The 25,008-nt window shown below is 41.3% G+C and overlaps 1 protein-coding gene across 14 annotated transcripts in view; it reads right to left on the minus strand.

Annotated features, from left to right (window-relative positions):
* Positions 1–278: 278 nt before the first annotated feature.
* rims2b (regulating synaptic membrane exocytosis 2b) overlaps positions 279–25,008 on the minus strand; it is a 63,184-nt gene continuing 38,454 nt past the window's right edge. For 9 of the 14 annotated variants that reach the window (XM_082520758.1, XM_082520761.1, XM_082520759.1 and 6 more), the window contains 18 exons: positions 24,571–24,678; positions 22,935–22,982; positions 22,756–22,821; positions 22,604–22,663; positions 16,383–16,492; positions 10,796–11,305; positions 10,587–10,628; positions 9,613–9,651; positions 9,247–9,273; positions 9,035–9,057; positions 8,846–8,943; positions 7,231–7,377; positions 6,881–7,062; positions 6,326–6,461; positions 5,507–5,619; positions 5,207–5,308; positions 3,882–4,021; positions 279–1,033 (listed from right to left, as the gene is read on the minus strand). In XM_082520758.1, the coding sequence (XP_082376884.1) occupies positions 845–1,033; positions 3,882–4,021; positions 5,207–5,308; positions 5,507–5,619; positions 6,326–6,461; positions 6,881–7,062; positions 7,231–7,377; positions 8,846–8,943; positions 9,035–9,057; positions 9,247–9,273; positions 9,613–9,651; positions 10,587–10,628; positions 10,796–11,305; positions 16,383–16,492; positions 22,604–22,663; positions 22,756–22,821; positions 22,935–22,982; positions 24,571–24,678 (2,140 nt within the window). In that variant the 3' untranslated portion in view covers positions 279–844. Of the gene's footprint in view, positions 1,034–3,881; positions 4,022–5,206; positions 5,309–5,506; positions 5,620–6,325; positions 6,462–6,880; positions 7,063–7,230; positions 7,378–8,845; positions 8,944–9,034; positions 9,058–9,246; positions 9,274–9,612; positions 9,652–10,586; positions 10,629–10,795; positions 11,306–16,382; positions 16,493–17,517; positions 17,668–22,603; positions 22,664–22,755; positions 22,822–22,934; positions 22,983–24,570; positions 24,679–25,008 lie in introns of all 14 variants that reach the window. The other 5 variants (XM_082520763.1, XM_082520765.1, XM_082520754.1 and 2 more) reach the window with 5 other exon arrangements.

The following is a 25,008-nucleotide window of genomic DNA, read 5'->3' on the forward strand; positions in this document are numbered from 1 at the left end:
TTTATGTAGCATTTACCCATAGAGTAGTAGGATCTTTTAGATACACCAGGGTCAGCGGTGCAATAGAACTTGTAGAACCTAATGAACTCTTGCTTCAGAAATAGTGAGTCAGCTACAGGCGAACTTTTAAAGACCCCAAAACATTTTAATGTGTAGAAGCTCACAGTCACCTTTGTAAAAATCACAGAACCAGTGTTCTCAGTAATATCATCAGAACCTTGTAAAACCAGAGTTATGTACCTAACTTGATCATAATGTCCTAAACAGAAACACAGAGATTGTTTAAGAATCTTTATTTTGAAGTTTTAGACAACATTCTCATGTTCTCACAGTCTGGCATGGTCTTACATATTTTCATGCTCTCACATGTTGTCATGTTTGTGGTTCTCATGTTCTTTTGTTTTCACGTTTTCATGATTTTACTGGTTGGTGTGGTGTTTTTCTTCGATGGAGTTTATGTTCTAATGTTTTTGTCATTCCATGCATAAACATAAAGAAGCCCCCTCTATGTTCCTGTGTCTCCATGAATACTATCACATAACTCAATCTTGTGGGTTCCTGACGTGTCTTTAACAGTCGTATGACTTCCAAGGAGCTGCTGTGATTAGCTGGCAGCTGGAGGTCACATGGCCACTCCTTTCTTTACCCAGCATCCTTTGTTGAGTGTCTCCCCCCGCAGTGGGCGGATCAGGAATAGCACCTTCCTCATCGTCCTAGTGACATCATCATGAATTGTCATCTCTGTGATGTCATCATGCAGCATGCAGCAGCAGAGGATTCTGAGACTTTGTTTTAGGGCCCATCCTGTAATGTGTCTATGACCAATCAGCCATGCCTCCTGATGCTAAGACTTGCTACCTTCTGTCTCCTTATTGGTCAACGGCGCCAACGCAGGATCCACTAATGAGGTGGCAGGAAACAGTTTGAACCAGCCAATTACCATATTGGACAGGTCCAGATCATCCAATAGAATCTGGGCAGCGCCCATGAATGATTTATGGTCCATCCGACCGTAGTCACCCCAGACGATGATCTGCAGAGAGAGGAGAGGAGGAGATCCTTAGTGACATCACACACATGAAGGTGTGTTTTTTTTCTTTGTAGATGACACTGTGAGTGTTGCAGCATTTTCCATAATTTTTTTTTCTTTGCCGTTTTCTTCATTGTTGTAGATATTAATTGTATCTTTCTGAGGTTCATTATCTAATGAACCTCAGAAAGATACGATTAATATCTACAACAATGAAGAACCTGACTCGAGACACCGAGTCAGTTTTTATGAACCATGGATACCAGTAGGTTTCCTCTGTTCTCAAAGTCCTCATGATCTCGGTCCCCATGTTCTTTTTAAACCTCCCAAAAGGCTGATTTTGTTTATCTAGACTTGTGACTTCTTCAGTCTCAGCTGACTGCAGTACGGGATCACTAAAGGTTTTCACTTAGGCAGAAGTTGTCCTTCTCTTCTGATTTGCCTGGAGCATTCTTTAAAGCCTTCCCAGCTTTGACAAATGTCCAGCTGGGATAATCACATTTACTTGGGGCCTTTTTGAAATGATTTTCTTCTGCTTCCCTGGCCACTGTATCTGTGGGGACGGTGTTTGCTCTGTGATTATGGTACACATCAACCTAAATATCCCCCGTTACTGATCTCAAAGTCTAAGAAGGCTAACTTGTTATTTTTCATGTGGCTCTGAGGCGACCATATCCTGGTGAACTTGATGTGTTTGTCCACTGAGACATTCTAACGCACTTTGGCAAGGATTGCCTAAAGCTAGTACCCGAGCACAAGCAAACAGCATGTAAGATGGCTGAATACAGAAACCACCAAGGATTCGGCCTCAGATGCAGACAAAACAGGATTACTTCTAAAAGTCTGCAAATTAGATCTTCAGTTAAGAGCCTCTGAGCTACAAAAGCAACAAAAATACACCAGAAGGCCAGCTGCTCAATGAATGGGTAAGACAAACATTTTTTTAATAATTTCCCCTAGGATTCAATAAAGTATTCTGATTCTGATTTTACCATCAACATGCTAAAATCAAAAGGGGAGTAGAGCCGACAAAGACTTACTATGGTTCTAGAGAATACCCTTCGAGAGGTGTTTGAATTCACTGAGAAGGCTCGTCTAGCACAGAATGTCCTCAGCGGCCAGAAGAGAGAAGGATGCCACACTGAGGGTGTGGACAAATCAGTGAAAGATTTGTCAATTTCTGACAAAAAATGTTATCAAAATCTTGTCAATTTGACAACTCACACAAGCGGAGAAAAACATCCTTGCAAAAAGGTTGAACTTTGCTGTGATGCCAAGACAAATCCCCCTAGTGGAACTGATCACAGCCACAGAATTAGCAATTCGAAGCAACAATATTACAGATGTGGACGAAAGTTTCGGCCTGTCTCAGCAATGCAAAGCCCCCAGCATCCAACATCAGCACGGAGGAGGGGAAGTAATGACAAAATTATCATCCTACCAGCAGATAAGGGTTAGTGCACGGTTTAGCTAAACTTGAAAGACTATCATGTGAAAATTTTGTCACTACTCACTGTGATAAAAATACTTATGAAACTCTGAAACGAGACCCAGGTAGTGGTTACAGGAAGATGGTGACTGAAGCAGTTGTTATTGTCACATACAATGTTCACTACTACAGGCAGAAACATGGGTATGCCATGAGTTACCCAATTTCATCTATTGTGGCCAACTTTTATATGGGGGAAATATAAAAGAGGGCTCTGTTATCCTACCCTGGAACACGACAAAGTAATTAGTTCAGGTATGTGGAATACACCTGGGTTAAAATCAAATCTCAGGATGTACCATAATTCACTGATTATGTTAACCTCAGTGGACAAACACATCAAGTTCACCATGGAGGATATGAAAATGACAGGCTAGCCAGCTTAGACTGTGAGATTTCCATCAGTAATAAGGGAAATTTAAAAGTTATTGTGTACTGTAATCCATTACATACAGATCAGTACTCATCATCCACTTGAGCACAAACTGAGTGTGATCAGGACACTAGAGCACAGACTAAACACCATCCCCACAGATGCGGTGGCCAGAAGAAGATCATATCAAGAAGGCCTTGAGTAAATGTGGTGATCCAGGAGAGAAGGACAACTGCTCCCTAAGCGAAAACCTTTAGTGATCAAGTGTCGGGAGTATTGGAACAGCTGAGATGCATTTTCTCTAAACACCACATCTCTCTCTCTCTGGGGAGCAGCTTTTGCTCTGACTTATGATTGCTGCACTGTTGTGCCAAAGCAGGTGGTCTCATTAGTAATATGAATGGAGCTTTGAGTGCAGGTAAGACATCAGAAGGAGTATCCAGAGTGCAGGATCGCCAGTGAAATGAAGGCCAAAGTAGATGGTCTTCAATTCTGGGAACAAGGATTACTCGAAAAGCACATAGTATGAACTGAAAGCAGGGCGGAGAAGGTGTAAATATACATACAGGGAGACCAAACGCCAACTGAATAACATCAAAGGCATGTGGGGGGGGGATGAAGTTGATTACCGGCCTCAAAGTGATCAGCAGCTGCGGGGGCAGTCTGGACAGAGCCAGTGAACTGAATCTGTTTTTCAACAGGTTCAATAGTGAACCCTCTGTTGTCCCTGCTCAAATAGTATTAATCTTAACACCCCCTCCTCCACTCAACTTGGACGTTCAGAACGCCCCACCCACATTCTATCCTAGATTCCTCTTCATACACACATTGCTATGACTGCTAGCCAGATGAGGAGTGGAGTTGCTTCAGCCTCTTTGTGTAGAGGCTGGAGCAACAAAAGAAGGGCTGCAGGCCCTGATCCCAGGGTCCTGTAATCCTGTGCTGTCCAGCTGTCTGGCATCCTGCAGTATCAGTACATATATAATTACCTGTAGAACTTTGCCCTCAGGGTTTTCTTCAAACTGCAGCTGTTGCTGATAAAGAGGGTCAAGGGTTTTCCTTGCCAGACGAGTTCTTCTCTTCAACAGACACTTTCCATTATCCATTAGATACACCTTCACATAAGGAGCTGCAAAACACACACACACACACACACACACACACACACACACACACACACGAGCTGTTTCACAGATCATAACCCATGACTACTAAACCTTTGTACTGCGATGGTTGTGTGCAGTAGTATTCAAGTGTGAAAATTTGTGGACTTCGCTTAAAGGTCGGGCCTGTGCCAGGAAACCAGCTAATTTAAGGGAATTCTGCAAAGATGAGCAGCCAAATATGCATCCAGAATTATGCTAGAAGCGTAATGATGGCTAACAAAAGCATTTGGTTGAGTTGCAACTTCCTAAGTTGCAATTTTCTGTCTGTGTGGATTATTAAAAATCCAAAATATATTAAAGATGTATGCTGTTCAATAATTCCACATTGGAAAAAATGTGGAATGATTGGAAAAGTTGGAAGAAACATTAAAAGAATTACCTTGACACAGAAACTTGCGACCAAAAATTACATGAAAGTAATGAGCGCTACTGAGAAAATTAAAGCATCGAAGAGGTTTTAATTTTCTGGTGATGCGTAAAACTGAAAAGCCCTAATACTTGTTAGCACAACACAAGTAGTTGTGCTAGCTTTCAGCTAAGCCCTTATATTATTAATGAGGAGCAGAAAGCAGTTCATCTTTGAGGAAGAATGAAGAACTCCAGCACTGCATGATCCACAATACAAGACACCTCCAAAAAATGTATATATATTTCTAAACTATTTCAGATTTATTAATCAGAAATGAGTCCATAATAAAAGTGTAGTCACACATCTCTGCATCACCACAGCTCAGGTTCATGGAGTTTCTTGTCTCAGATCTGTCACAATGCTCCAAGTATCTCAGATTAATATAGGTTCTGACTTTACATTTAACACTGACTTTAATAAACACCTTGTAAACAATGGCATTGTGAGCATTTCCACAAGTAACACAGTTAATGCGGAGCTTGAGTACGTGAAAGGTCAGGTTCTGAGAGTAAATCATGTTTGGGATCTTTTGCTCTTTGTACAGCTCAGCTGGAAGACAGAATTCAGGTTGTAACAAAGCAGCTCTCATCTGGATGAGAGACTGAATGAGATACAATACACGAGGCAGGAGAGAGCTGAGAGCAGCATGGAGGAACTGATTAAGTTCACGTTCTTACACTAGAGTGTACTAGGTAGAGTGTATTTGTAGTCAAGTGTGCATTGTGTATAGCTTTGTCACCTGGAGTGTTCTTGTTGCCTTGTTTACCCACAAGCCCCCGGGCTCGGATAACCTCCACGTCCAGACGCTCCTTCCTGTACACCATCCCGATCTGGATGTCACCTAACCAAAAGAAAGCCAATCAGAGGAGAGATTTTACTGAAACACAACCGCACGCTTTCATGGGCAGAAAGTGGTATTGTATTTTAATATGATTTATTAACACACACATTTGTCCAGATTACATAAATCTGAATTAATGAGTTTGTATGTTGGTAGGTTGAAATACATAAAAACAATGACATTTTTATTCATGCTAACCCATGGGGGGCGTGGCCAATGTCTGCCGTCCAGCCAGCTGGGCGGGGCCTAATCCTTCAAGGAAACCAGTGAACTGTTTGTCTGATGCAAGTTTTACTCCTGGAAATATAAGCCTGACCAGACAGAAAGAAAAAAAGAAAAAGAAAATATCCGACATGTTAGATGGCAACCCCAGGGAAATGGGAAGTGTTTAAGTTCAATGTGAGAATAAATACACATTAAAGGGGATTGACAGATTGAGGGGTAGAAAAAATAGGGAAAAGGGTGAAAGGGAAGACTAAAAAAGGAGGGAGTGACTAAATGAGCAATTAAAAAAGGAGGTTAAAAATTGCACTCAGGAAAAACTAAATTCAAAGTTCAGAGAGAAAAAAGTAGAAGTAGAACTGTAACTATGTAGAACTGCCTTCTTTCATCTAAACAATACTGAGTGAAAACAAGAAGCCTTCATTCCACTTTGTTCTAGCTCCTCTGTGTTTATATAGCACAGGTGCAGCACATCATATTTAGTCTTCCCTCTCCCTTAGTTTGTCTTTTGTCCTCCCTTCACTCCAAAAGGTCATAGCAGATGGCTGCCTCTCCCCGAACCTGGTTCTGCTAGAGGTTTCTTCCTGTTAAAATGTGGTTTTTCTTCCCTGCTGTTACCAAGTGATTGTTCACAGGGGGTTGTGTCATTGTTGAGTTTTTCCCTCTGCTATCACAGATTATTGCTATCATAAAGTACCTTAGGAAAACCCTTGCTTTAAATGAGTGCTGTATGAATAAAGTTTAACTAAACAGAGAATACAAGATAAAAAGAGTAGAAAGAGGAGTGATTCGTACGCTCCAGGTTTTGGGTCCTCGGCATCTGGGTCTCGACTCGGCTGTCTGGTGAAACGAGCTTTAAACTCGATGGCCAAACCGGTTTCAACACTTCTCTGAACGGGAAGTCTCACCACCTTCTTCTTCTTCTCTTCCTCTGTAAGGATGGAAGAAGAAAGAGAAAAGAAGCAGAATAAGTTGTTACAAGAGCATAAACAGCCAGAGACTAATCAGAGCCCTGGACAGGGTGCTCTGTGACTCATATTGGTTCTGTTCTGTTCTGTTTTCACTGGTTCAACTGGTTCCGTAATATGTTTGCTCAATTGCTTGTTAGTACCTAACTCATTTGGTCATAGTTTATTTTTTGGCTGATGTTCCTCTTTGGATTTTCATTCTGATAGTGAGTTTTTATTGAGACACTCTTGCAATGCTACTCAGATTCCCAGTTTGGCTAAAACACACTGTATGTCTGAAGATTCAATTCAGAGAAAACTTTGTTTATGGCAGAGTCCATGAAATAAAAGAAAAACAGCAAGAATTGAGGTTATATTTTTTAATGGTTAAACTAGGACTGACCCTCTGGGTTGAGCTGGGAGGCACTCTGACTCTTCTTTCCAAGTCCAACCATCCCCATCATCCTTGCACCGAAGCTTGAGCGTCGCTTCTTGTCATCATCGTCATCATCGTTTCTCCCCAATGAGCAAATCTCACCACCGACACTTGACGACTTGGTGAGAGGAGTGGCAGCTGCAGACACCCTGCAGGAGGAAGGACCACCACAATAATAAGTGAGGGAAAAGGGCCAAAACACAAGAGGCAGGGCACAAACACATCACAATAGCACAGAGAGGAAAAGGAAATGGGTAGTGAGGTAGCTGTTGCTATGACAACTGATTCCAACAGGAGGTCATCTGTTAATTTCTTACTTTGAAGGCTCAGGCTCCTCCTCCCCTTCTTCCACTGAGTTGCTCTTCTGCAGTGTATCCCCGCCTTCTGATGCCCCCACTATTTCCTCTGTTCCCTGCGAGCCCACCCCCAGCTCTGCTGACTGGCCCTCCAGACATTCAATCAGACTGTGGCAGCCAATATGAGAAGAGAAGAGTAGCATGCAGACAGAATCATGCAGAATGGTAAATGGACTGGTTCTTATGTAGTGCTTTTCTACTTTACCTGAGCACTCAAAGTGCTTTACCGTATATAACAACCTTCCAATAAGTAGGTGACCTACACCACCTTCTGAGCTACAACCACCCCATGGTGAAGGTAACACATGCTAACAAAAACGGGACTAAGCATTATGTATTTTCACTGATTTGAAACCAGCAGCAGAGTTAAACATTCAGAATGATGTGTTGTGGGAGGATTTACAGGACACATGCTTATGAGCGTGAACTGTGATTGTACACAGGATGAGAGTGAGCGGTTGATTTTAATATAGTTTACTCTGTATTATTCCTTTCTGACTCCAACAATCATGTAGGTGATATTTGAAACACATGTCAACTTAATATTTCATTTCCATTTGTGACAATACTCAAAATTTTGAGAAACTACCTGTATTAACAAATACAATCCGCTAGACTCTATTTAGCAATCTGACAATCTTAAAACCAGCAATCTGACCTCACAGAAAACATTTCTGGTCATTTTGTGTGAATTTTTGTGTTTTTAACAGGGATTCTAATCCAAACTGACCCATTAACACCAAATCCACACATTAACACAAACTGAATAATCAGCAGATGCAGCAATAGACAAAGAGGGTCACCTGCCCTATGAGCTAAACTTTCTGTTCTTATAAATGGAGTCTGGTAGAAAGTAAAAATTTCAATTCCTGTCTGAGAGCAGATAAAGAGGTGAACATTTTAAGTGTGTTGACTTAAATACACAGCAATTCTTTCAGACAAAATACAGTTTCTGTGTCTACTTGGGGGTATGCCCTAGACCCACCTGCAGCAGGACATACACTGTGCAGTTTGTGACCTGCACAGTGGAAGAAACAAGCTGGCATCTAGCAGTAAACAGTTTACTAAGTGAAACAGCACAAAGATGGAATATGTTCTAAATACTTTTACCTAAAAGCCACAAACATATTTAAAAAAATACTTGTTTGTTGCCATTTTCTTTTCCTTTTGCCCTCTGTTTCATAAAAGTGAATTTTCATGTTGCTTTAGATATCTTTCTGATCAGTAGACAAAGTCAACACCTTACCGTTAAAAATATATTATTACTTTGAGAAAAAAAACCCTACAACCCCACATTAGAAGAGAGCAATAAAACATTGGATGCCATCATCTGTGATTCATAATCTGATGAAAAGATTCAGAGAAATGTGTGCCCACAGAGAGCAGCTGCAGAGCAAACCCTTACATATTACTGAAATCCCTGCATGGATTCAGAAAGCTAAGACTTCCACTGAAAGGTCAGAGAAACAGGAGCCAGAAATACCATTGTGCTCCAACCAATCAGAAGCTGAGATTCTGTCTAGAAATCATGGACACTTTATTCTGTCTTGTCATCCAAGAATGGATTCCTGCTTACCCGATCTTGTGGACAGATTGAGTGTCAGAGGCGTTGGACATAGCTGAGACATCACTGATATCACTGTCTGATGACTTAAAGGAGAGATTGTCCTTCATCTATAGATGGAGGAGAAGAGGTAAGCAAGCTGTGGCACACACGTAATGTAGACACATATATATAAATAAAAGTAGTGTAATGTTTGTTTACCTTTGAAGGGTCCTTCAGTACACCTGTAGAGACAGAAGAGCAGCATTAGTCATAGTCTAGGTTGGTAATGTGTGATAGCAGGAAATGACAATAGATTTCACTTTTTTCTCTCTTCGGACAGCTTCAGGCTGCTGATTTCTGACAGCACAGAAGTTAGTTTCAATTCACAGCAGGTCAGAAAAAAAGATGAAGCTGACAGAAAGTGTGTGTACCTTCTCTGCCGGTTGGTAACATCTCCCCTTATAAAAAGATGGAAACAGAAGAATATCAACGAGAAACCACAGACTCCTCAAAGCACACAGAGCTGGATAGATTGACAGAAGACTAGATGGATGGAAAAACAGATGAATGGATGGACAGATGGCTGGTGGAGTGCTTTATGAATACATGGATTAGTCTGGTTCTTATATAGAGCTTTTCTACACTGAGGATTCAAAAGTGCTTGCGCAAATGGGTGAATGAGTCTAAAAACCAAATCCAAAACCAATCCACTTCAGTCTAACTAGATAACTAACTAGATAACACGAGCTAAACACTACATTTCTATATGTGGGTGTGGCTTAAGGTGGGCATAATACCATTGGCTGTTTTCTTCTGTTGGTCCTCCCATGTGACCTCTGCATAGTGCGGACAAAGAGAGGTGATTGGTCAGGCTACACTAATGCTCATACTCTAGTCAGATGACCCATCCAAACCAGCACCAAACCGCAGTGATATAAACACACCTGAACAGCAACATTTTGAGCAGGTTACAAATCTGAAATTTATCATCTGTTCTTGTCTTCTTTAAGTTTCATGTGGATGTTTCACGTCTCATCCAAGAGGCTTCTTTGGTTCTAAAAACCAAATGGTGGAGAGTCGCAGCTATTTAACCCTAGCAGGGGTTGTTGTCCCTTAAGAGAGTTGCTGACACACTATTAAGAATTTACCTCATCACATGAGCCAAGGTGTTAATAAAAAGAGATGGGTCATTAACACCCAAGGGAGAAACCAAAATAAGAAGGAGGACAGGACTAATAGTGGGTCATTGACTCTCTCAACAGCCCCCAATATTCAACTCATTTCCATTTTATTTATATTATGCCAAATCAAAACAGTTACATCAACAGTTACCTTCTTTATATTGTAAAGTAAACCCCTACAATAATACAAAGAAAACAGAGTGTAAAACTAGGGTTTAAACACCAGGGACTCTCTATTTGATTTTTAGAACTAAAGAGGCTGCTTGCTTTTCAAGTTCCTTACACTACAATGAATTGGATGACTGAGAACCTACACAGACATCATCTGTTGGTTTTACTGAGCCTTTGGGGGCAGTTACCAAGAAAATCTGTTTCTGACTGGAGATAAATGTTTAAAATTTGAATCATCATAAGATGCTCGTGATGGATCCTAGCCTGAGCTTAAAACCCCCCTCTCTCTTTCTCCACACAAAACTATAAATTTTCATCACCTAAATGCTGCGGCTATACTTATCTTCTTACAAACCCTCATAGTTTACATGGTGAGGATCACCTGACACTTCATTAGATCCACCAGTGACTGGACTTGCCTTTTCTGGTTCCTCCTGGTGTTGCTGAGCGCCTGTCCGGCTCTGACATGCAGGGTAATATGTGATGGCGTTATGTAAACAACATGAACACGTGAATCAATAAGTAATGATTATGATAAAGAATGTCTGACAGACATCTGACTAGAAGAATCACGCTAATTGTTCTGTTCTATTGGAGATGCATTGAATGTTAAACCTGATGTACACACCTGGAGTCTGTGGGGGTGGGACTGGTGATGGGGCGGGTGAAGGGGAAGGCGTTGGAGTTGGAGGGGGTAGGGTGGGTTCAGGAGGTGGAGGCTGAACTGGAGCAGGTGCAGGGGGTGGAGCAGGGGGAGGTGGAGCTACCAGTGGAGTTGTTTGTGCAGTTGTGGGTACAGTTGTGGATACAGCTGTGGATAAAGTTGTGGGTAAAGCTGTGGATAAAGTTGTGGATACAGCTGTGGATAAAGTTGTGGATACAGCTGTGGATACAGTTGTGGGTACAGGAACAGGTACCGGTGTGGGTAAAAATAGTGGTGGTGCTGCTGTAACTACAGGTGGGAGCACAGGTGCAGGAAGTGGCTGGGGTTGGGTGAGTGGGGGAGGCGGGGCTTGGACCCTTATAAGAGGAGGTTGTTGACTGACAGAGGGAAAGTGTTGTTTATGGACAGGGGCAGGGGGGTGATGATGTGGAGGGATTTTAGTTGCTGTTGCTGGAGCTGCAGTCATGGTCAAAGCTGATGGGGGGAAAAAAAAAAGCTGTGAGAAGAATGAAAACAATGACATGATGAATGACCACACGACCTTTTCCAGAAGCAAAATCACAGGAGTGACCTACTCAAACGGTATCCACCCTCTAACACCTGTTCTTAGAGGGTGGGTTCTGCTGGATGGATGCAGATCCTGATGGTAGCATACATATTCACTACCACTAGAAGGAACTCAGTCATGTTGAATTTCTCTATTATTATGCAGGCTGAAACCTGAGCCAATCCCGGCACAGAAACCTGGACCTGGTCAAGGGACTACATCTCTCAGTACTAACATGCTTTCACCAGAGGAATTGTCCCCCAAGAACCTTTGTGGAATCCTGTTATAGTAGTTTCCAGTAAAGGAGCTTGGGTCAGAGAGAAGTTCGGGAGAGACAATGTTTATGCCCCCAACAATGATACTTTGAACACTCTGAAGGTCCAGGAACTTTTGGTTGGAGCGTGCACTGCTATACACTATTTATTGGAATAGTTTTGTAGCCACAATTTTAAAATAATTCAAAACAATGTGCTGTTTTTGTCATGAGGTGGTCTACATTAACTGGGGTTGTTATCCTTTATTTTTGTTCATCTGACTGATTTATATTCTGTATTCACAGGACTTTAAGGTAAGGTGAAATTAGTCTTTATTTCACTGGAAAGTTCCTGACTGTGGAACAGTAATGTGAAGAGCTAGTCAAGTTTTTATTTACACATCTCAGCACTCATCTTTTATCGGCAGTGCCACTGAATCACTAAATTACTACCACTACAGGGGGCTTGTTATTAAGGAGTTACTACTCTAAGTAGGTAAACTTTCAGTTCATTACCTGTCTGCGCAGAGTCTAAAAAACAAACAAATCCATGTTAGATAGCTATGACCCTCAGTGGTCCATATGCGGGTGCTTACTGACTCCTAACCAGTGTTGGTCAAGTTACTTGAAAAAAGTAATCAGTAACTAATTACTGATTACTTCCCCAAAAAAGTAATCCAGTTACTTTACTGATTACTTATTTTCAAAAGTAATTAATTACTTAGTTACTTAGTTACTTTTTAAAAAGACGATTTACAACCTGAATAGGTGATAAAGCGATAGATATTCCAGCCCAATTCTACTTTTTCTACATAATCCATCATACAAAATGTAATAAAAATGGAAAAGTCTCTTTTTAAAACTTGTTTTATTCGTTTTAGTCTTTTAACTTTATGCATCAAGCAAAAATGTAATTATATGCAACATTCTCTGACTGGAAGAAATTTGTTTAACATTTAAACCTATTTTCTGCACATCCCAGCACATAAAATAATTTTTTTGTGTTTACACTCACTCTTTCAAATAGATGCAAGTAAAACACAGCAGAAAATAAATAAAGTCAAAGACTCAGCGGTCCTGTTGCTCTATTTTCACCTGTAAAGCAGGAGTAGGATAGGCGGAGGTTTACCCTGGTGCAGGTGTGCTGCGGTCAGTTGAAGAATCCGCGAGTTTCTCTGTGAGTTTCCCATTACGTCGTTGCGCACTCGGTGCTTGTTTGGAAGTTTAGGGTTTTTTTTCGCTGTAAAAAGAAGTTTTCTTCCCACGCACGATGGACGCTAATGTTTTTGTCACTTTTTATGGAATCAAACTCAAAGTAAGGTCAGTACTTCCACGCTTTAAACGCTGCACGTTCATACTCTCTCCCACAATCGATATGTGATCCACTGTTGATCTGCACACAGCTGTTGACACTAACGTCACACTTGCTTACGTCACTGTCATGAGACATTCTCGCAAAAAATCATGGTTTTAGTAACGCAGTAACACAGCGTTCCTACGGGAAAGTAACGGTAATCTAATTACCGTTTTTGCAATAGTAATCCCTTACTTTACTCGTTACTTGAAAAAAGTAATCGGATTACAGTAACGCGCCCATCTCTGCTCCTAACTATGTCATTTTCATTATTTGTCCCAGAAACCAGTGAACACTCTGTAGCTAAAGTAAAAATCTCAATGAATTTATTCAATTAATCATCTGACATAGATAGGAAACCACTGTTATATTCTATTCTATTCTTTTCTATAAGTATTTTACAAATATTATTTTATTAAAATGACAAAAATTCTTTACTGCCAGCATCTCATGCTTGAACTTTTCTGTGACACAGAATTCAAAACCTTTTGAATCAGTTAATTACGTTTTTTAAGTAACAATCAATTCATTAGCTTACTGCTGTTGTTCTGTGTCAGTAAATGTGCAAAATTCAGTTTAGATAGCTCATGGAAGGATAGGGTGCAGGTATTTAACAAAACCAGAGAAGAGACTGAAAGCAAACAGTTGCTATCAGCATTTTGTCAAACCCTGAATATTTGCTCTGGTTTCTTTTTAATGGGTTTGGGATTTCCCAGCTTGTGTCTCTAGGCATTTAATATAACACATATAGGTAGAGTCATAATTTATGTGAGACAGTTTTTGTAGCTTTTGTCTATATTGTATGCAACCACAGTGCAGACTCTCAGCTTTAATTTAAGCAGTTGTGGATTAACTATTTAGGTTTTCTACAGCTATCTTTATACACAGTTCTCCATTTTCAGAGACTCAAAAGTAAGTGAGGAAGCTGACAAGCTGTTTCATCACCAGGTGAGACCTGTTCCCTAATTTATTTATAACAAATAATGTAGACACAATATCTTGTTGATTTAAAGTGTTTGATTTACATTTTCACTGTAAATATGAAAATATTGAAATATGAGGCCCTGCCTGTATAATTGTATGAAATTAATTAAGTTAATGAAGATCTGGAGTTGAATTGGATTGAATTTGTATTATTTCACTAAAACTTTCAACATGAGGTTCAAATACATGCCAGTGTAAGTGAAGGAGGACATTGTTAGGCTGAAATACCCAAATGAACCAGTCAGGCAAAAACTTTCTTAAAAAGACTGAATCCACCGAGCAGCAACACCAAAAGACCACAGAACACAGAAGACCATGATGACAGAGTCTAGTCTAAGACCCGACTTGACAAACAGATGTAGACAAACAGGCACACTCAGACACAAACATGCATTCCCACCCTCATGCACACATATCCCAGATGGCGATTGTGTGCTGTTCTGAAGTGGGAACATGGGAGTGGGATGGTACCAACGACCCTCTGCCAGATAGCAACCGGTGTCAGCACAGACCCTCCCGAGAAACCTCAATGTCTACATATATTCAAAACTGAGTGATAATTGACACCAATTTATCTGTCGATCTCAAGCTCCTGTCTCCCATCACTCATGAACAAGACCCTGAGATACTCAAACTCCTCCACTTGGTGTAGAAACTTGTCCTTGACTCGGACTGGGAACTCCACCCTTTTATGGCTGAGGATCATGGCCTCCGATTTGGAGGTGCTCATTCTCATTCCCACCGCTTCAAACTTGGCTGCGAACTGTTCCAGTGCGAGCTGGAGGCCATCACCCGATGAGGCCAACAGAACTACATCCTCTGTGAAAAGCAGAGATGAGATTCTGAGACCACCCAAGTGAAAGACTTCTGCCACACTTCGATGGACACGGTTGAATGCCTTCTTCCATGACCAGGACAAAAACCACATTGTTCCTCCTGTTTCCGAGGTTCGACTAACAGCAGCACCCTACCATAAAATATCCCAGAGAGGCTGAGGAGTGTGATCCACGTATAGTTGGAACACACCCTCCGGTCCCCCTTCTTAAAGATGGGAACTGCCACCCTGGTCTGACAATCCAGAGGCCCCTGATCTCCATGCAACGTTTCTCCACAATGCAACATTGTAGAGGCATGTCAACCAAGACAGCCCTACAACATCCAGAACTTTCAGGAACTCAGGGCAAACCTCAACCCCCCTCCAGGGGCCGTGCAACCATGGAGTTGTTTAACTGCCTCAGTGACCTCACCCCGGAGATAGATGAGTCCTCCCCCTCGTCCCCAGACTGTGCTTCCGCCATGGAAGATGTGCCAGTGGGATTAAGGAGGTCGTTGAAGTATTCCTTCTACCACCTGACAATCTTCTCAGTCAAAGTCAGCAGGGCTCCACCCACACAATACAGAGGGCAGGTTTCTCTCTTCGAGGCACTCCAAAATCTTTTTCCTCTCCGAACTTCTCCTACACCCATGTTTTTGCTTCAGCCACTGCCCGACCCACTTTCTGCTTGGTCTGCCTATGAAGTCCCACAGGCTAACCAAGCCTGTTAGGCCTCATTCTTTAGCCTGGTGGCTCCCGTCACTTCTGGTGTTCACCACTTGGTTCAGGGGTTACCACCACGACAGGCATCAACCACCTTGCGGCCGCAGTTCAGTACAGCGGCTTCAGCAATGGAGGTGCTAAACATGGTCCATTTGGACTCAATGTCCCATTCTCCCTGGGAATGCTGTTGAAGCATAATAATAATGCTTCAACAGCATTCCCAGGGAGATAATGATTAATAATCATCATCATCATCATTGTTATTATTGTTATTATTATTATTATTAAAGCAGCTGTGGTTTTGTGTGTGCTACAATAGTTGGGCAGCTGGAGAATTACGCACATTGGAAAGTCAGTCAATAAAAGACGTGTTAAACTGCAATGCTACTGTTGTTGGGTCCTTCATTGCCACAATGGCTAGATGTTGATCTACTTAATTCTGATCTGCTGCTGAGTCTCTTTCACTTTGCTGAAAACACAAAACACACACCTGAATTTTACCAGTCTGAAGTCATAACTCTCATCAATTACTGCAGCATTCACGACTTGTCTCATTTGCAAAAGTGCTACAATTTTTATCCACTTTTATCATCGTCATCTGTCTGTGATTGGACTAGGCACCATTTGCAGTATTCATTATTTATTTTGTGTGAAAGAAGTTACACTTCATCCATATTCATACCCATTAGGAAATTATCTCAGACCTCATCTTGAAATTTGTAAAACCTCTATTTTTCTCTATTTTTTTAATAAGTCTGCAGGCTTGCCTTTATATAAAACAAAGTTTTGTTATAGGTGGATGGTGATGGGTCCATCAGCTGATTGGTTCAGAGATGCTTGGAGGTGCTGTTTGACTAATATCTCAAGTATACGCACTTCTGTCGAGAGCTCCTTTGGGGGGGACAGCAGGTAGCTGGCGTCCTCGGCGACCACAAATAGGCGTCCCCGTTGGGCTTGTCAAGGTGGAACCGCCTCCAGCATTAGCCCTGATGAAAAAATAAATAAATTCTTAAAAAGAAGAAGAGAAAGAAATTAAACAATCAAACCGCCATCCTGACAGGAGAGATTTAAGGTCAGATGTCAGGGATGACAGTCAGTTTGAGGTTCCCTCCATAGTCACAGATAGAGTTTGATCAGCATTTAGTCTGGCACTGTATTCAGTCAGTTAATGAAAAGTCTGCAGTCACTCCAGATGTTTTTGCTTGAGAAGCAGTAACAAGCAAAAGTTAGAGTGGACTCTTCTTGCACATGCAGCCACACCCAACTGTGATGTTACAGTGTCCTGAAGCATACCTGTACATCACACAACCAGGTAGGAATGTAAACCTTTGGACGTCATTAATTCTGTATAACTGTTGGAAAAAAATTATAACATGAACAGAAAGAATTCACACTTGAAACAAAGAGTGCAAGGCCCCATCACTGCTGAAAACCTGTTTGTAGCTCTAATATCTCTAAGACGTTACAAACAAATCTGTCTCTGTGAAATACAGATACATACAGCTGACCAACATCAGCTGCCACTGGGTGTGTTCAGAGCTGTGATAGAGGCAGCACTGTGATCGCAGACAGAAACCTCCCTGCTTAAATTTGGTACTTGTATGTTGCAGGCAATACGCCTGAGTGCCAAGCCCAGTTTGGAGGAAACTGAACATCCAACAGTTAGGTGTCAGAAAGTGAACAGAAATTCTTTAGAAGCACATGCAACACAACCATCAAACAAATGAACAACAACAACACAGACTAACTTGCCACCCAAAATAAAACAAAACAATCAGAATATAAAAGCTGCGGCCAAATATGAAACGTTCAGGTGTTGGTGATGTCACTGGGACATATGGTGGGGCTAAAATAAAGGCGAAAAATAAAACTGTTGTGGTCACCATTGAGTCAGAATTCATGCTTGTCTAAAACAAACAACCAACCAAATTAAAAAAAAAAAAAAAAAGAAAAAAAACATGCCCCAAACATGGAGATGGAGCTGCTTTCTAATTGGATGGCTGAGGGTCACCTGATCAGGGCAGGTGAGGGGGGAGCAGACCGTCCAGACCTCATGTGTGTGGAGTCAGATCGATCGGTTGAGTGTGAGCGTGTGTAGATGGGTCGGTCGGCTGAACGAGATCGGCTGTAGTAATCTCTCCGGTCCATCCCACGACTGTACCTGGACATCACCATGATAACTGTCACCTAGATTACTATGACAACCACTGCAGCTGCAGGACAGGTCAGTTATCCACGTCGCGCTGACGACCAGATCTTTGTCACATGTGGTGGACTGGGAGTCATGAAGTATAAGGCACTGAAGGCTGATGAAATGCCACCAGAGAAGAGGATGCTTTTATTTGGCACTGAATTTCCCAGAGGGCTTCAGTGAGACAGTAGAAAAACAGTGTTCCCTACATCTGCTCTACACAGTGTCAGCAGCCTTTCATTCTTAAGTCTCTTACACCTGAACTAGAAAATATTTTTTAAAAAGTTTTATTTGCTTTTGCTTATCTTCTGCTTGCCCCTTACTTACTTTTAATTTGAATTAATGAGGGCAATCACTTTAGATAAAATAATTATTGTGGGAGATGTTAGCATTGATGGCAAGTTTAGCAACAAAGCACTAAAATAAATATCAAAACCTGCAGTTCCTTTGAGGTCCAACAGAGGCTCCAGCAGTGAGTCAGTCCTCCCGTATTAAAACTTTACAACAGAAATAAACATAATTGCAGCCTGATACAAAAACTGGTCTGGTCTGTATAGATAATTTTCCCCTTCATAACCCCTTCATATGAGGAGGATGTTTTCATAACTCACCCGTTTAAACTGGCTTAAAATTTCCATTATTAGTGGCGTGGCCTCTTTGACTAACAGGTGGATGGCTGTAGCTGCTAGCTCCCTGCTAGACGTCATCTCAGCAAATCAGTCTCTGAACAGGACTCTGGACCATGTTTGTGATGTTGGAGCCTTTTGGAGCATTTTTAAATTGTATTATCTGACCAATAATATGGCTGCTGCAAGGTTAATGTAATAACAGACTGTCTAAGAAGTTTCAGCCCCACATTTGGTGAAATTCTAGGATTTCATTTTGATCTTTGATCTTAGTAATTAACAGGTATTTATGTCTAAGTCAGGGGTGTCCAAACTCCGGCCCGCGGTCCATTTTTAATTGGCCCACAAGTAATTTTATATATAGAATAGACTATGGCCCGCACTTCAACTTTTGCTTGAGTGTATTGCACTTCTTAGTCTGTGAAGGTTCTACATCATCGTAGTCAGATGACCTGAAGAAGCTTCTCGGATGAGAGGTGAAACGTCTTCAAGCAACTTAAAGAAGTCCAGACGCTTTTCTTTGCAAGCTCCTTTGATTGCACTTCTTAGTTTTAACACCAGGAGGAGCTACTGTTGATCAAGGCAGTTGCTCCACCAAAAAGGACAATGGTAAATGGTAAATGGCCTGTATTTATATGGCGCTTTACTAGTCCCTAAGGACCCCAAAGCGTTTTACATATCCAGTCATCCACCCATTCACGCACACATTCACACACTGGTGATGGCAAGCTACAGTGTAGCCACAGCCACCCTGGGGCGCACTGACAGAGGCGAGGCTGCCGGACACTGGCGCCACCGGGCCCTCTGACCACCACCAGTAGACAACGGGTGAAGTGTCTTGACAATCACAGAAGAAATTTAACCCAGGTTACTAAATATGGCAGAACCAAAGAAGCGAAAGGTAGAAAGTGAGTGCAGAAAATTTCAGACACGGTGGGAGAGTGAATATTTCTTCAAAGAATTCAAGGGGAAGTGTCTGTTTGATCTGCACTGAAACTGTGGCAGTTATGAAAGAGTATAATGTACGACGTCATTATGAAACCAAACATCAGGCCTATGCATCCTACACTGGTGCTGAGCGAGAGCAGATATTAAAGCAAAGGGTAGCTCTCCTGTGGGGTCAGCAACAGTATTTTTTTCGTGCTCAAATTGTCCAGGAAAAGGCTCCAATAGCCAGCTATGAGGTCGCCCAACTCATCGCAAGACATGGCAAGCCTTTTTCAGATGGAGACCTCATAAAACACTGCCTCGTTAAAGTCACCAAAATAATGTGCCCGGAAAAAGTGCAGAACTTCAACAACGTCAGCATGTCCAGAGATACAGTTGTGCGACGCACACGCACTGAAGACTTGTCAGCCAACATTAAACTGCAACTGTCTGATAAAGCTGTGCTTTTGATTTTTACTCCATCGCATGTGATGAGAGCACCGATGCCACAGACACCGCACAGCTGCTAATTGTTTTGCGGGGAGTGGACGAGAGCACTTTAGGTGAGTAAAAGATATATTCCACAGTACCCGTGTGTTAATGTGCGCATCAATTCTGTCACTACCCTGCTTTTGCAGACCACTTTCTTATATGCGTTTTTTAACACTAAGAGTACACACCGATGTGCACAGCGCACGCACACGCAAAATCAGCTGATCTCATCTGATGCACATCTGCTTCTTGATCAAGTGACATTTGTCCGGATTTTTGCCACGAGTGGCGACCAGCACCGCAGCTGGATGGCCCGATTTACATACCCGGCGCAGCTGATACTCACCAGAATAATTTACTAAAATTAGTTATTAAGTCTGTTATTAAGTCCAGTTCAGTCTGTTAATGTTGATAACGGTTTCAAACAAACGTTAATAGGTGTGTTGCTAAGCCTAATAACTTAAATAACAAGCTTGAAATGTACTCGTCCCATTTTCCCCTTTATTGTTTTTTCTCTGTAAATCTTCTGTCCAAGAAGAAATCTGAGGCTGCTGTTCTGAGAATGAGCAACCAAAGCTTTTTCTGAATAAATCAATAAAGATCCATTTATGGAAAGCTGTGATGAAGGCAGTTTTGTCTTTAATTATATTCAACAATATAACATATTTGACCACTTTTAAGTGATTTAATAATTAATTAATTAATACACTAAAGTTAAGGTTATATACCTAATTTCTAGTAAGTGGCCCAGCCCCTCCTATATTTTTATGTATGTGGCCCTCAGTGAAAAAAGTTTGGACACCTCTGGTCTAAGTGATGCTCCTGTACAGTCTTTGAATGCAGCTAGATAACCGAGCTAGCTAGAATTAGTTTATAAATGAGCACTTCATCCTTGAAATATGAAACAAAAAGACCAACAAAAATAAAACAAAAATCACAAAATAAAAGAAGGTTCAAGTTGAGTCCAAATGTGGACTCCAGAAACCAGTGGGTAAGAAGACAGCTACATCATAAACATAACTACTCTCATAATGTAAATAAACCAAGTCAAGTTTTAATTGCACTGTGGATCTTGTCCCGACATAGATCATAGAAATTTAGCATTTATGTCCTGAAAGTCATTGCACTGCGTCATCAGAGCACAAATGTTCATTTGACATTTCCCCGAAAAACATCATGATGATCCTTAAGATTTCTGGGAAAACATTCTGTGAATCGATGACACAAAAGCTGAACTTTTTTGGAAGGTTTGAGTCATGTTACATGTGACATAAAGCTAACATGGTGGCGGTAGTGTAATGATCTGCTGCTTTGTTGTTTCAGGACCTGTACAACTTGTTGTAATTGATGGAACCATGAATTCTGCTCTCTACCATAAAATCCTGTAGGACATTAAATCTCATTTAAATGAGATTAAGATGCTCTGAACTTGAACAGGCTGTTCATGCTGGAAAATCCTCCAATGTTGCTGACCTAAAACAATTCAGCAAAGCAGTGTGGGCTATGATTCTTTCACAGTGATATAAAAGACTCACTGCTCATGCAATTCTTGCTGCCAAGGTAAGCAGTTATGAGGTTTAGTGGAGAAAAATTGTTTGATCGGGAACATTTAAGTCTGACAAATATCCCCACCCCCCTCAAAGTACATTATATAACTTGCTTCATTCACACCCTTTCACACAAGCACTTTTTTTTCCCTGTGCTTTCTATCTAACATTCACACACCGATGAACACGTCAGAGAGCAACTTTGGTTTCTGTGTCTTGCCCAAGGATATTTGGCATGCAGACTGCAGAATCCTGGGACAGAACCACCAATATTGATTAGTAGATCGCCTGCTCTACCTCTTGAGCTACAGTAACTCCTAAAAAGAAATCAGGGGCTGATACTTTTTCATGACACTGTATAAAGTGTCAATTCACAACAGTTGGCTTAAGGTGCTTTATGCTGTAAGGTTGAGATGCTACAATATTAGAGAGAAACCCTAATAACCAGACAATGCCTGGTGAGCAAACACTTGGCAACAGTAGGAAAGAAAACCTCCCTTTTGACAAGAAGAAAACTTAAACAGAACCAGGCCCAGGAAGGGGTAGCCATCAGGCCTAGGACCAGGTTTGGATTAGGGAAACAGGCCCCCCATTTACTTTTAAGATAAGACTCAAAACTTTCCTTCATAATAAAGCTTACAGTTAGGGCTGTATGCTAAATCAGCTCGCCAAAGACTCAAATCAGGCCCGCTGGGTGGCTTTCAAAAATGTGAAGAAGGACATAAATTTTGGACATTAGCTGTATTTTGTCTGTTTGAGTCTGTCAATTAACAAAATGTTTCCATTCCATCAATCTGGGCAATGAGGTCCCAGAACTTTTTCTTTTATTTTACACATTATCTTACAATTTAAGCCCTAACAGTCGTGTTGACAGAATTCTTTCATTTACTTTTTTTTTTTATAAATGTAGAAAAACTGAGATTTGTTCTTGAAATTTGAATCCCTTTTCTTACATTAAAATATCTCAGGGATAAAATGTGTAGTTAAGTTTATTACATTATTACATAGTAAGGCGAATTTCAGTGGTCCGGCCCACTGAAGATCAAAGTGGGCTATGTGTTGCCCATGATGAAAAGTTTGACATCTTTAAATTAGAAGGAAGTTCTTCATTCTCCACTGTTGCCAAGTGCTGCTCACAGGAGATCATCTGATTGTAGGGTTTTAATCTCTTGTATAGTTTTACCTAAAAAATATAAAGTGATGTATTTAAAAAAAATGATCTGAATTTAATACATCTGTTCTTTACTGCCATAACTACTGGTCTGAATGTCCACCTTTCTAATAGTCAAACTGTTTAAATGTTCATCCATTTACCTCAGTAGTTCCTCATCGTAGGTGTCAGGCTCATAGGGAAAATCAGGGATGAAGTCCTGACTGAAGAACAGAAAGACGTCAGAACTGCAAAACATGATGAGTCTGAACCTGCCATCAACCTCTAACACTACATCCTAATTTCCAAGGCTCACCTGTAGTCATCACAGCTCCCATTGATGATGTGGTTTGTCCAGCTCTGGTTAGGGCCATTAAAATATCTTACACACAGAAAAGGATTACAAGACAGAAAAATACCCCACTTTCTTAGATCATTGCTTTTACTGTTGGTACTATGACTACTGCCACTGCTGGAATTCTGATAGAGAAGTACCTGTCATGGGAATCAAGTGAGTTGGCAAGCGACATCCTCCTCAATGGCCTTGTAAGTACACAGGGAGAAGCAGTGTCCAGTCAGAGAACCAGTCAGACCAGTACAACTGCTGTTCTACAACCAGTACTATTAACTGTACCACTAAGTGCTCTACAGGGACACTAAAACTAAATACTTATTATAACCTGGACCATAACTACTACTACAATCAATATAGGCAGTATAAGCAATACTACAACTCTAAGCTGTAATGTCAAAACCAGTTCAAAAGCAGAACTAAATGCTGCAGCACAAAAATATCTCTGTAACCCAGTACATCACCCAGTAAATTAATTTACTCCAACAAGATCTAACTGCTACTGTAGCCAGAAGCAGAACAACTAGTAGTAAAACATCAAAGAAAAGCACTAAATCTACTTCTAAAACCTGTACAAGGATCAGATGTCCAATCAAGTATGCAACCTGTTTCCTGATTCAAACCTGTTCAGCAGCAGCAGACAGGTGGGGTTTACCTGACTCTGACACACCTGCTGCAGTCCGACACCATGTTTACTGGTTATTCTTATTCTTATTATTAGTTTGCAGATAAACAATATTACATGATGCAGGGTGCATGCTGATTAGCTGATGTCCAGATGACTCACATTGGGCATGTTCCTATGTGTTACCTAGGGATGGGTACTGGTATCGGTTCTGACATAAACGGTAGTAACCAGACCGAAAAGCAGCGCACATTTTGGTGCTTTATTTTGGTGCTTTTTTCCCCTGAGATGTCACACACTTTGAATTCTAGCCAATCATTTTACCTTTCCAAGGATAGTAGGCGGGCCCAGGTACGTACGTTCTTTTAGAGCAGAGCTACAGATTAAAAATGCCCAAAGCGAAGCGGTCAAAAGTCTGGCTGTACTTCACAGCAAAAGATGCAAACTCAGCAGCCTGCAACAAGTGCTTTAAGCTGATACTGTGCAAAGGAGGTAACACCTCACCTGGCGACGCATAGCGGGGGGTTTTAAAGCCGAAAAATGCACCGTATTTGATAGCTTGCTGCAAGAGCTCACACCGAGCACATCTACTACAGGTGTGGTGCCTGTTATTGGACCCGGAGTTAGCAACATCCCCCAAGAACCCGAAGAGTACAGTCCTGGCCCCTAGCCCTGCCAGTGTAGCAGAAATGATGAGGATGATGATGCAGCAGCAGCCGTTCTTCTCTGCGTGAGTAGCTTAATGTTGTTCGTGTGTAATTTACGTTGAGTAGGCTAACCACGTTATTACATTAATGCATATAAGGTGAACTAGCAAACACCGTCGTAGTTACATGCGGCTGTCTTCTTGTTTGATGGCAGATACTCCCTTCACCCTGGCAAAAAAGGCTAAAATGACCAAAGAAAAAGAGGGAAACAGCTAAACATGAGAGGTTTTTGGACAAAGTTTGTGTGTTTTTTTTTAATTGTTTAAGCGCGGCTTCCAGCCAAGCGTGATGTCATAAATCCCCTATAGCTGCTGAAAAGGCTAACATTGTTATCTTTTTACAAAAAAACAGCTGAACATGAGAGGTTTCATGTTTCAAAAATACCGGTTTGGTACTGGTATCGGATAAAACCTAAACGATACCCATCCCTAGCGTTACCATAGTTACCTGTTCGGGGTGCTGTATTGGCTGGCATCAGAGAATGCTCGGCTCAGTTTGGAGCCCCGCAGCAGCCGCACCGCGTCCTCCCGATATAACGGGTAAAGAGGGTTATTGCTGGCAACCAGATGTCAAAGGTCAGAATGGCAAGAACAGAAAAGTCTGGATAAAATGAGGATGATGCCTTTAGGAAGACCACTTCCTGTCTGGCTTCAAAAGCTTATTTGTTTAAAAATTCAAGTTCAAAGTTCAAGATAAAAACCTGTGAGTCATATTAAACCTTGAATACTAATGATTACACTTTTAAAGCAGTAAACCAGTGACAAAAAATGCATAGCAAAAGAAACTGCCAGGAAAGGGAAGATAACAACTCATGTGAGTTTTATGGCTGCCATCATGCCAGACCAACATAACTTTAGCTTTGCTAATGTAGACATGAGAGCAATT

The sequence above is a fragment of the Aulonocara stuartgranti genome (assembly GCF_965226115.1).
Source record: "Aulonocara stuartgranti genome assembly, chromosome: 22".
NCBI classification, from domain to species: Eukaryota; Metazoa; Chordata; class Actinopteri; order Cichliformes; family Cichlidae; genus Aulonocara; species Aulonocara stuartgranti.